The 13,269-nt window shown below is 41.2% G+C and overlaps 1 protein-coding gene across 1 annotated transcript in view; it reads right to left on the reverse strand.

Annotated features, from left to right (window-relative positions):
* Nucleotides 1–13,269, reverse strand: part of COG5 (component of oligomeric golgi complex 5) — a gene marked incomplete at its 5' end in the record, with an annotated part of 185,378 nt that overhangs the window by 4,925 nt on the left and 167,184 nt on the right. Inside the window, 3 exons of the mRNA XM_017745891.1 lie at nucleotides 5,638–5,717; nucleotides 6,282–6,408; nucleotides 6,893–6,969. Coding sequence (XP_017601380.1) covers nucleotides 5,638–5,717; nucleotides 6,282–6,408; nucleotides 6,893–6,969 — 284 coding nt within the window. The remainder of the gene's footprint in view (nucleotides 1–5,637; nucleotides 5,718–6,281; nucleotides 6,409–6,892; nucleotides 6,970–13,269) is intronic.

The raw sequence follows: 13,269 nt of genomic DNA on the forward strand, positions 1-13,269 counted from the left end.
ATTATCCAGATGGTAACACTGCTATCCCTTAACTGACTTATCTCCTTGCTTTGAAAAAGCCCTTGAAAAAGATTACAGAGATAACCGGATAGATAAAAGGGAGAAGCTTTACCCTAAAAACAACACCCAAAACCACTCAATGTGAGCCCTTGATAATCCCTTGCCAGACTGTTATTCCCATCAGATCAAACAAGGTGGAATGAGATTAGGCTATGCTATGTGCCATACACCAGTATTACAGTCCCACAGTCACACCTTCTAGCAGCTTTTATCGTTTTTCCTTCTGCCCCAAAAGAATCTGATTTAACTGGCAAAACCAACTCCATCAGTGGCAGCTGAAAGGAGTTTTGCAGGTCCCTCCTGCTGCACTTGCTCTTTTACTGTGGCTTTGCTTGCATTGTTTCAAAAAGATGGAGTCAAACTTCACCAATATGACCAACCTGAGAGCATCTTAGCTCTCTTACCCACTCCAAAGACAACCAGTAATATCAATACTGTAAGGTGAATTCTCAGGCATTTTTCTAAAACAGACCTTGTACAGCTTTACACTGAACAATGAAAACAAAAGCTTTCTGACTACTCCAACTGCATTCACTATTTTCCTGCATCCCACACTTGCATCCCCAGTAGAAGTATTTAAACACCCTGAAGCTGAATGTTGAAAAGCCATTCATAATCAGTAACTTCACCTGAAACACGGGAAGAACACTGTTTCTGGTAAAGCAAACTGGCCTAGAGAACTCCCTGCTCCCTATGCCCACCCAGGGAAGGCTGGGAGCCTGCTCCCACATGGGCAGGAGTAGGAAAGCAGCTAAGGGGAGGATGAAAAGCTGCTGCAGCTGCTAAAGGCTGGGAGTGAAGAGGCAGCCACAGTCACCTGGAGCTCCACACTCTACCAAGGGAATCATGGTCAAGCTCAGGAAACACTTTTGCATTGCTGCCTGTGAGAATGGCACCATGGTGGCAGGCCAGGAAGTCTGTCCACACTGTTAGGAGCAACATTCCTGGTTAGGAAAGGTCCAGGTAGTAAAATGGCACAAATCATGAATCCAGGGAGAAAGGTTGTTTGCAGTCCAGAGAATAATGGTGAGGTTGCTCCAGAGTGAGAGGGAGGAATGGGCTGGAAGAAGTAACTGAAAGCACCAATGGTCATGAAGTAGACATGGTTCCAGAAGTTCATTTGGGATGGGAATTTGTTTTGCTGAAGACAGTCAACAAGTCTTCAAGGTGGGATTTTGGGACTGCAACATACAGAAATATGGACAGTGCAGGAAGTTGCTTGTGGCAAAGCAAGATGGCTACTGCTGCACATAGCCAGACTTCAGTGGAGGCTGCCTGAGCCGGGCAAACTGGAACATCACTGGAGCTGCTGGGAAGCCTACCTGACTGTAGTTTGGGGAGATAAATTAGTTCAGAGGCTTTGTTAACATTTGAAATGCAGGATTTACCATGACATTTTGGTAAACTTTAGCAGTCCTAGCTCAAATGAGCTTTTGTAACTATGCTGGCAGTACAGGACTCAATTCAGATGCACCATTAAAATCTTGTCTTTAAAAAGGCAGGCTCACTCCTGTTGAGGACACTGTAAAAACACCAGTGCCAAAGTAGCTGTGGAAAAATAAACAACGCTATGGGTGAAAGCAGTATCATCAAGTCTCCAGCACAGAGGAGATCACAGCTGTTGTCATATAAAAAGATGTAATATATAGTTATATTATTGTTGTTTAAGATGGTAGAAACCCTGTTTATGTAATATACAAAACATACTCTTGAAGGGATTAGACTAAATAATGCCCTAAATTCAGCATCTTCTAGTCTAATAAAGGACATAAAACCTGTTCAGCAATCTGTTTCTATTTCAAAAGACAAGCTATGGTATACATTACAAACGTTGTTTGTAAAAGAGAGCTATGGAAGAAGGGTTGGTGGGATGTTCTGCATATATTAATGCTTCATTAAAAATGCCATAAAAAGTAAGGAAAAAAAAAGCCCTAAGTTTAAGATGCCCTCCCACATAAGGAAAAGGATTTTAAAGCACTTATTAAATTACTTCACTTGCATGAGCAAAACCATGAGCTTTCTTGGAAATCAGGACAAGCTGATTATATAAGATCCTGATAGTTCCTCTTTAAAATGTTATTTCAACCCATGAAGATTTATATCTAGAGTTAAAAGGAAAGAAGAAGTATGATTTGAGTTGTAGTTCTTAAGGGATCTTAATGCGCATCATTTAGAATCACTCTAATGAATTAATTTTATATGGAATTGTGAATCCTAGCGCTGCCCTCCTGGGCTCTGCCTTGGTCAAATAGATTTACATCGTAAGCTTCAGAAGAGGCAGGGATCATCTTTCTGCTCAGCAGTAGGGGGATTGCACCCTGTGCACTCCTGTCCCAATCAATCAGCAGGGCAGCTGGAGGATGCTGGGGCCAGACTTTTCTTTAGTACTTTGTTAAAAGTCTGTTTGCTCTGCAAACTTTAGGGCAAAGCAGAAACTGGAAAATCTGCTGTGTTAGAGCACATCTGTCTGACACCAGGTCTATTAAACCCAGTGCTATAAAAATTACTGTAAAACCGAACAGTAAAATCTCCAACAGCATCACCTGTAGGACAACACAGGAGCAGCAGACATCTCCGGTTATTCCAGACTGTAAATGAAGAGATCAAAGGGCCCGAGCGCGGACAGAGCCGCCCGAGCGGCACCGAGGGTTTATGAATGGCCGGCAGCGCTGCAGCCGCCCCTGCCAGCCGCGCTCGCTCCCCCGGAGCAGAGCAGCGCTCACCCGGCGCGGCTCCGCTGCTCCCAGCAAAGCTCTGCGGTCTGTGCCCAGCCAGAGTGAACCCAGTGCACAGATGGGGCTTTCAGGCTGGTCCCCGAGCTGCCATTTGTTCCTGCCCCGGGCAGGTGAGTGGTCAGAGCCACTCCTCAGCTCAGGACAGCAGCTCGTTACGGAAATGAACCCTTCACTGAGCCTGGCTTTCAACTCTGCTTCAGCAAGGGGAGCTTGAATAAAGGGAGTTCATGCACATTCTAATGGTAAAGGTAAGAATTTGGCTCTTAAAAGGATGAACTGTCCTTCAGGCTGGCTCAAATCCTGTCAAGTTTAATAGGGTTTCTTTTATGGAAGAAAAGTTGAGTTTTCAAGCTTAATTTAAAAAGAAAAAGAAAAAAAATTGCCCTGGCCACTTAAGTGCTTCTTTCAACCCAATCCCTGCTCAGGGAGGACACCTGCAGTAGGGTCATGTCACCTAACTTTAAGTGTCTGCAGGGCAGTTGGCTGCCTGAGCTGGCTGCCTGTGTCCCAGCCCACACTCCACTGACTGAACAAAGAAAATGGGAGCTTTCAGGACACAGTGGAACTGACCTATTTTGGGTACCTGCTTCAGGATGAGATGAATCAGCCCCAGCAGTGCCTGTTTCTCTTTGTTGACTATAAAGGGAGTCTGGCAAATATACCTCTGGCCAGGTAAATACCATCCCTTGTGCTGAATACAAGCAGAAAGAAATGCACAAAAATGCTCAGAATGGGACTAATTCATACCATTCACACCATTTTGCAAGTGAAGCATTTAAGACCTACAGAGCGGAAGAAGGACTCCAATTAACTTTAATATGAAGCTAGAAGGATCCTGGTAACACAAGGAAAGTAATATCTAGGCAGCAGGTCCCTAGAGTAATTCCACAGTTGTTACAAAGGGAAGTTGCAGGAAATTACCATTTGCAAGGCTGCAGCAAACATGAAGATATTATCTTGATGCAGGCCAGTGCAGGGATCTGAAGGCTCCAAACATCCAAAGTTCAACTCGCACAGCTGAACAACTACAGGTGGAAAAAGCTTGAAGAGGGTGACTGATAAAAGAGCAAGATGCCTGTAGTTAACTTAGGTTCATAAGAGATACACAAAGAGCAGGCTCAGAAATCTTCCAATAGAGTATTAAAGAAAATATGAGTGATTCATGGTCATACTAGTGACTGATGTCTGCGTGCCCGCCTTACATATGGATAACCAGCCATGCAAAATGAATAAAGGATTCAATGAAAGGATTGAAAGGAAAACTTAAGTATTCCAGCTTCACTACTTGGTCTCATGGATGACACTGTCTCAGCCTAAAAACCTCATCCCAAGGTTTGTCCCTTAATACCTCCATGGTTACAACAACTTATCAGTGTCTGAACATGACCACCAGCAAACCTATTAACTGAAACAGTCTGGATGAAATTTAATTGCAAGCAAAGACAAAAATGTGTTGTAGTTTAAGGATGGCATTTTTGAATTTGTGAAAAGGAATTGAAGAGAACAAAATCCCACCAGTTCTCAAATTATTTGCATTCTTGTCTTTCCCTACCATAACTGAGATTCAACACTGCCAGTGTTGCCAATACTATCAGGACAGAAATTACCATCAAAATACTCATAGCTAAGTACATATACAGCTCTGTTAGCCCTGTACCTATTACCTATGCCCCTGTAATTCAGTGTCATGGCTTGAGATTCAAGAAAAGCTAGTTTTGTAGACAAACTAGACTAATCACATGTATGATTTTCAAAGAATACACATATGAAGAGACACAGTTTGTATTTTCATTTTTCAGAAATAAATCCTAGTAACATCTACTGGTGATCAACTAGTATTTCCTTAACTGGCCCAATCACTGCATGGGACTGTGTGGTGCTATCAGCTTCAGGAAGTGTAAATATTTATAGCAGACTCCTCTTGGCTGCTTCAGAAGTGTGGACAGAAAACAGTTGACTTTCTGAAGCACAATCACTGTTGGCTTTTATCACTCCAGCAAAAGCTGGCAACATCCATGCACGGAAGTTCAAGGACAGAGCTGGCTCCCAGGCGATGGAGCCCAGTGCAGCTATGTGTGACAGCCTTTCCCAGGTCACTGATGCAGGTGACACCAAGGTCACTGAGAAGATGGCTGGAAAATTTAGGGCGTTAGGAGCTAAATGAGTCTGAGTCTTGAATCCTGAGGATCCTCATGTTGGGTTTGTCATGTTCATACAGCTCATCTGCTCTCTCTAACATACTTCAAAACTTTGCTTGTTTTGAAAAACAAGACTCTTCATAACTTTTCCTAACATCTTAAGATGCAAAATAATATTTAGCTATAAAATCATCTACCCTAGGCAAGATTTTAAAAATCTGATGTAATTATTACTTCCTAAAGATCATCGGCTGATTTCCTGAAGAATAACATTCCAGATGTGTAACAAGGGTCTTCCAGTTTTAGATTTCCACCTACATTTACACTGGTTAAACTTTCAGAGATTCTCTTTCCTGATACGGAAGACAGGACAGTTGCAGCTTTGAATTTCCAACAGTTAAGAGAGAGAGGCAGTTTCGCAAAAACTCATTATTAATTTAAACCACCATTGTGCATGGTTTACTTCCTTTACAAGAAGATTGTGTGCTCCTTCCAAAGGCACTGGAGAGTTTGAATACAGGGGGGCGGAGTGGAGAGTTCAGTTTATTTTTTCTGCCACTTTGTAACTCATCCCATGAGTGAAGGTACTGGTATTTATGATACATCTCCTGAGGCACATTTTTTTTTACTTTTCAAGAGTCCTAGTGTGCAGATAAGTTGCTGCTCCATTATCATAAATGCAAAGAAAGAAGCATGATTTTTACCGTATGAGAGCAAGCCTGTCTTTTTCAGATGGATGATCATCGAGCCACTGGGAGTAGCGGGCAATGGACCACTCAGCCCTCTGATACAGAGAAACACAAACACCAGTTACACAAAATGCAAAAAAGGAAACAGACACACCAATTTCAGAATCAAAGATGAAACAAATGAAAGCCACATGAGGCTCTCTTAATACTGCAGTGATGCAGAATGAGTAAAGGAATCAAGGACAATTAACAGGAATAGCCCAGTATGTTATTTGGGAGCTCAGAGGTGATCTCCTACATCAGCTGTTGGCCCATTTCTGACATCAGTTTTTACTAGGTTTCCTGCATCTTACAAGAGTAGGATCCACGCAATTTATAGTCTGGGGAAAGATCTGCGACTTCTACTATGAGCTGACAGAATAGTAAAGAATTGAGAGTCTATTTAGTATCAGGTCATCATATCCCTACTATTAATTAATCAATTAATTAATTAAATTAGTAAGCCAACTACCATAATACCTTTGCCACAATAAAAACACAACCAACAAATCGTATAAAATATGCACTTGAATAATTTTTAACTACAACAGATAGGGCAAACTACAATGCTCATTCCACCTTAGGACATCTGAAAAGAAAAGACAGGTTGATCTTCTTACCTGGAAGGGTGATTTTAGCTCTGGTGGTGCTCTTGTAAATAAGAACTGAAGAATAATGCTGAATGGAATAACCTCTCCCAGAGCTGGGCTACTGGCAATATGCTCACTGGTCTGGAACAGCAGTGGTCTAGAAAAATGTAACAATATACTCATGAAATGAAAAAAAGCTTATCTTATGCATTAGAAAAGTGCCTCTGTGTGGTGGCAATATTGCATTAGGATAGAATCATCTAATTTTTTGCTACTTCTCTGCATCTTGGGTTTCCAACACAGGTCCAGTTTGCAAAAATTTACAGTAGTTGCCTATTATAATTAAACAACACAGGACTGTAAATTTTATATTTCAGTGAAAACATTTAAGGTAACTATAGAACTTGCTGTCATACAAAAGATGTACTGAAAGGAACACAAAAAAGTACAATTTGGCCAACATTTGCATGACAAAGATTGTTAAATCATAGTTATACTCTGCATAAAATTTAAAAGAACTTTAATCTATTTCTAATTTGCAGGTGGGTGTTGCCAAAAAAGCCCTCAGTTCAATCAGAACTAAGACAAGGTAACACATCAGTTTTGAAATACAGTTTAATCATACTGTGACTGCAACTCACCTGAATGACCTCAGCTGTCTGTAAGATTTTCCTAAGTCAGAGACTCGCCGACACAGTGGTGCTACTGCTAACTCCATCTACAAAAACAAACAGTTCCATCTGAATTAGATTCTCCCAAAACGTAACACCTGGTATTGAAGTAGCTTGTCTTTAAGCAATAATCCAAACTTGCAGAGTAAGTCAGTGACTTCTCTCTGGTGGCTGAATTAAGACAAGAAGCTGTCTTTTCCTTTCATACTATGTTGCCCAAGCCAAGACTTCTGCCTTATTCTTGGCAACGCAATAAGCGTTTCATGACAAATGATAGAGACAGCCTGTGGATCACAACAGAAGGAGCCTCATGAGCTTTCCCAGACTAAAGCTTTGTTTCCTGCAGCAGGTTTATTTTGTTGGTGATGAGTTTCCTGATGAAGCACTTATGTCAATATTCAAAAAATCTGACCACAGCCTGGGAAGAAAGCAAATCTAGGCAGGTCTCCACAAACCACTGCTAAAGCAGTAAAACTGCAGACACATTTGAGCTGGGCACCCTTTCCTTTGGTGAAGGACAAGGTTAAAATTAGTCCTTCCTGAACAGTGGGCCCCAAATTTTGGGGCACAAAACCTATGCAGATTAGATAGGAGGCAGCTGTGATCTATTGCCAAAGGGTCATATGGAATCATGGGGAAAAGAGTAAGAGCATTATTTTCATACTTATTTTCATACTGTTGCGTTTCTGAGTTACAGCAGCCATCTTTAAAAACAAATGAGCTTAAAACACTTTCTGTTGTTTAAGCATGGGAGTTCTGCTTTTTTGAAGAAGAGCCAGGCTCCACTTGGGTTTTTACATCTAAATCCAGGCTCAGGCTCTTCATTATCAGTGAGGACACAGAAGTGAGAAAGAACAATTTCCCTTCTGGATCCCAGACTGAACATGAACCTTACACAGCAAAGTTCAGTTAATGTGCACACCAATACAAACACCACCAACTTGAAAAACCCCACAGGTAATTTTACTCAGACATGGATTAAATCTTTATTTTTTGCATTCCTGACGTGTCAGTCAAATGAGGGATCAAGCTTTATTCTCCAAGTACGTTTTTTAAAATATCCAACTTGAGAGACTGTTCAGATTTACACATAATGCACAATTAAAGTTTTCAAAGGACGACAGCTAAAGTAAGTAGAAAGATCGAAACCACCATACGAGTTTCCCATTTAAGTAATATTGCTGAACAAGTTTCAAAGTGTTTGGGATATGATGCTATTTACAGTGAAGTCTTTAATACTGTTATATTATTCTTTCCAGCTGCAGCATTTCCTCAGACAGAGCTGGCTGCTGGGCCACCACCAGCTTTACCAAGAGCTGCTGGGGTTCCAGCATAAACAAGAAACGTGGTGCAGTGAACTATGATGCCATAGTTTATCTAAACCCAGAAGAACTTAAATTAGTGAATAATGCAAATCAAGGCCATATACTTTAGGCATCCCTCTTAAAAGAAGGTGCCAGGATGGGAGTCATCTCACCTACTTCTCAACATCTACAGGTTCTCTTCATAGGCAGTGGAGAGAAACAGCCACTCTTGGGGTGCGACGCACCTTTCCCCAAGGTAGACTACTAAAATAGGTCAGGCAGATCATGTTTGCAGGAGTAACCCCCTACAAAACACTCACGCAAAGCTGGGAAAGCCACAGGGCCCAACCCAAGCATCTTGGCTTCCCCTGCAGACCAGGAGAGGTGGGTGCCCCTGGAAAGCAATGGGGAATGTCCCACAGAGCTTTCCTATGGGCAGTGCACAGCCACTGCCCAAGCCCAGGGACCTTGGAGTACATGACCACATCAGGCACTTCCAAGACCAGTTGAAATCTGAACTTTACGCAGATTTCACTCACAGGAGAAGAAAGTGAATAAAAATCCAGGAACTGGAAATAAGGAAATAAGGCCCTGAGTAACAGCCTGGCTTCCTCTTGCCTGCTGCCCTTTTGGTCCCCAAATCTCTAGGCTATGAAATGGCCCCTCTCTACACCCTGCACCTCTCCTGCACGCAGGTGGTTAAGTCAATGTCCCTGTGCCTCAGGAGCCACCAGCTGCCGTGCTGTGCTGAATGTGCTGGCACAAGGGAGTGAGGGCATGCTCCCAGGAAAGGCAGGCTCTGCAGGGAACTGCTGCAGGGAGGCGCTCCAACTCCAAGCTGCAGTGAAGCTTACAGCAAGTTCATCATGTTGCTCCCCCAGGTCCCCCAGGGGCACAGATGGGAGCCAAGAGGCTGGTCTGCCACACAGGATCAGGAGCAAGCAGCCAAAAAGAGAAGCTAAGTATGCTTTGCTGCATCATGGTACAAGAACCCTGCAGATCCTGAAAAACAAATGGGAGCAAGACTGATTTCTCCAGAGCTTCTTTTCAGACATCAGTATTGGCTGGGGGCAGCTGGAAGCAACTGATATCCTGCAGGAGCTGGTGTCCCAGCTCTGGTGGGAGCCGTGGGCTTGTAGCTGTGAGGGACCAGGGAGAAGATAATTCCTTTAGGTTCTTTAGAGACTTTGATAACAGGCAACAAACTGCCAGTCTGACTTGTGGAAACAGAGATGTGTGGATCAAACGGTACTCATGAGGGGAAAGAAATAACAGCATAGCAAAATGTAATTTTGCTTAATAAGTTTTAAAAGATTGTTTCACTCCTGGAACATAATATGAAGTAATGAGACATTAAGTGAAACTTTCTACAGCTTAACCAATTCCTTATTAAAACAAATTTAAATGAATTCTCTTGAATATACTTTGTAGTTTCCATAAATTAAAATTCTTAGTCTTAAGTACTAAAGAAGAAAAATTACTTCGGAAAATTCTATTACTTCATCTTCAACCTTTATTCACTGTAGGAAATTATTAGTATTTCTAGAACTAGATCGATTTAATGGCAGCAGATGGCTGATTCGTGAAGTAATAGCTGCCAGAGAAAAATATTGTTTTTAAGCTTTGCAGCATACTATACTATCTCACATTGACTCATGAAGAGTGGGAATGAGCGAAAACTAATGTGGTAAAAATGTACATACACTACAGAAACTCTTTTTTAAAAAGTTTACAATACTAGTCTGCTTTGTGTTATAACCCAATCTCTCTCCAATAAAAAGTATAATTCACATAATTACTAAGATTGTTTTCTTTGCTTGAATTTTACATGTTTGTTTGAGCCCAGTGACACAGTGGGATGCTACGGCATCCTTCTGCTGTCACAATCATTTCTGAGGCCACTGAGAGGGGTTTAGTGTCTCTGCTGAGCACTGTGCCAGCCCGGGAGCGAGTGCTGTGGAGGAACCATTCGGCTGGAACAGCTGCTGTTTTTAAGGTGCTGGAATTGGGCAGAGAATTGAGACCGTGCATCACTTCTTGGTTGTGTTACCTGTCATCACCTGAAACAACATCAACTGTTGATTCACACACTGAGTTTATACTGTAGCAGCTTTGGCTGTGATACACAGCTGTAATTTCCAAAGCCTGTCGGTGAGCCCTTACAGGTCGGGGGATGTTTTTGGCTGTTGGCAGCCAGTATTTGTATCATGTGTGTCATGTATGTCATGTGTGTCATGCAAGGCCTTTCACACAGCCACGTCCTGTGGACTTTACATATAAAAGAGTAAGCAATATTTTCTGTTTGTTTTCCAAATTTCCCTTCCAGAACTGCAAATTTGAAAATTCAGACATCCAGGTTAAATTCCGTGATAAATCAGGTTTCCAAGCAGTAATTTGCAACCACAGAGGCTTGATTGGAGATAATCTTTAACACAGGATCTGAGGGGAGTACTATGAGATGGATGTGCTTGCCAAAAAGCAAGCAGCAGATAGAACAGAAGAAGGCCTAATGACTTGTTTCTTCTAGCTTTGCTCAAAACCCATTGCTTTTCCATGATTTATTCATGTTAGTTTGCTATGCTTCACAGGACACAGTGGCAGGCTCCTGCCCAACATATGGTTCTTCTCAATGGTTCATGCTCTCTAAGCCCAAAAAGGCAGTATTATCTTTTCTTCTCATGTGACTCTACCATAGCCCATGGCTAGGGGGTCAATTATCTGTTCAACTATTCACTGGCTGGCCATATTGAAAAAAATACATCACACGCCTGGCTTCTCTAATTGGATTATGTTCAGCCACCCAAGGGTGAAGTTAATACGTAGTCTAGATACAGATAATGCATATGTATTGAAGAGTGCTTTAAAAAACCCCATAGTGAAGTTATTGTTTAGTGCCTATTGTGGTATTTTCAAGATCTCTCATTACTTAAACAAATTTGCAACCACAGAGGCTTGATGTGATATAATCATTAACACAGGATCTGAGGGGAGTACTATGAGATGGATGTGCTTGCCAAAAAGCAAGCAGCAGATAGAACAGAAGAAGGCCTAATGACTTGTTTCTTCTAGCTTTGCTCAAAACCCATTGCTTTTCCATGATTTATTCATGTTAGTTTGCTATGCTTCACAGGACACAGTGGCAGGCTCCTGCCCAACATATGGTTCTTCTCAATGGTTCATGCTCTCTAAGCCCAAAAAGGCAGTATTATCTTTTCTTCTCATGTGACTCTACCATAGCCCATGGCTAGGTGGTCAATTATCTGTTCAACTATTCACTGGCTGGCCATATTGAAAAAAATACATCACACGCCTGGCTTCTCTAATTGGATTATGTTCAGCCACCCAAGGGTGAAGTTAATACGTAGTCTAGATACAGATAATGCATATGTATTGAAGAGTGCTTTAAAAAACCCCATAGTGAAGTTATTGTTTAGTGCCTATTGTGGTATTTTCAAGATCTCTCATTACTTAAACAGCTGTTTTTTCAGCTGGAAAATCTTAACATTAAATTTTTAGCAATTACATTTCCTGCTGGCCAAGATGAATTCCAAGTTTTTAAATGTTAACTCAAAATGCTTTTTTCTAGCCATTCACCAAGACAGAATGCTTTAACAAGCAAGGGAGCAGAAGAGCTCTGAACTATTATATGAAAGAAGCTGGCCTTGAAGGGATGTGGAATTTGATTTCTCCCCAGTGCAACAATTCCAAAACAGTTGATGCTTAAGTAAATCCTTCAGCTGTAACACCTCTAAAATAACACACATCAGCAAATAATTCCCTCTTTCCAGGAAGATAATTAGCACTAAACAGTAAATGTATTTTAGCTTTAGTAGTTTCTGTCCTTACGACTACAACTGTGATTACAGCATTCTGCTGCTCTCATTTCTCTGTAAGAAACTAGAAAGCAAATCTTTTAGGAAAAATTGTAAAAAGCACTTTTACACTTGTATCATCATGTTTGATCAAATGAGAAAATCTGTTTACATTTTAAAAAATCCAAATGCCTAATATTCTTGCTTTTTTTTTATGCCACATATTGAATCAGGAAACAAGATTCTGACCACAGGCTAGCCAGCAGATAGGAAGAGCTCTTCTACACTAGAATTTAGCACTGTAAACTCCTACCATAAAAACATTTTTCTAGGAAAATCAATAAAACCCAAATATTTTGCAGTATTTTTTTTGAGAAAGACTTGAAGAATTGGTGGCAGTGTTAACTGTACCCTATCAAAACTGTCTGAACATAGTACTGAACAATGCCAAAAATCTCAACTATAAATCATGCCTAGATAAGAAATTCAGGAAAGCATACAGAGAATAATATTAACTCAGACAGGACCAATAAAAATAGTTCACTCAACAAGGCTGAAAATCTCAGTCACGACATGAGGCAGGGTTCTTGGCACTGACAGTGGCTCCTGCCTTATATGTTGCTCCAAAATAGATAGGAAAACATGTCATGCCTTCATGCCACGAGGCATAATGATTACTTTGTCTTTGCAATTTCTAGACTAGTTTATTTCAATGCAGTTGTGATTTGTATTTGCTATTAATAAACAGCTATTTTCCTGTACCAGTTTATAAACTCTGTGTAGCAGACTACCAATTTCCACGCCAAATATTGCTGTAGATTCCTCATTTCTTCTAAATAAACTCCTCAACTGATCCTGCTTACTTCATTCTTTGCTGCATTGTCCAGCACTTCCATCGGGTTTCAGGAAGACCTGAACTACAAGCCACAATCCCAAAGTGTGCCTAAGTGCTGTAACAACTCTGAATACCAAGCAAGTTAAAAGGTCCTCTGAAGAAGAACTTGCACTTCCCAGAAACAGAAATGTTGAAAACCATCACGGCTTGCTGGCTTGCTTGCCTCCAGGAGAACATTTTTTTTCAGTCTGACAAGTACTGAATTAAAAAGTGAAATTCGGTATTAAATATGTGAATACTGAATTATGGAGACCTTGAAAATACAAAACCAAATAAACTGATTCAGGAATATACTGGAGTGAGCTGAAAAGTGATCTTGTGCAAATGCCTGCATAA

This window comes from Corvus brachyrhynchos, unplaced genomic scaffold (assembly GCF_000691975.1).
Source record: "Corvus brachyrhynchos isolate BGI_N302 unplaced genomic scaffold, ASM69197v1 scaffold239, whole genome shotgun sequence".
In the NCBI taxonomy this organism is placed as follows: Eukaryota; Metazoa; Chordata; class Aves; order Passeriformes; family Corvidae; genus Corvus; species Corvus brachyrhynchos.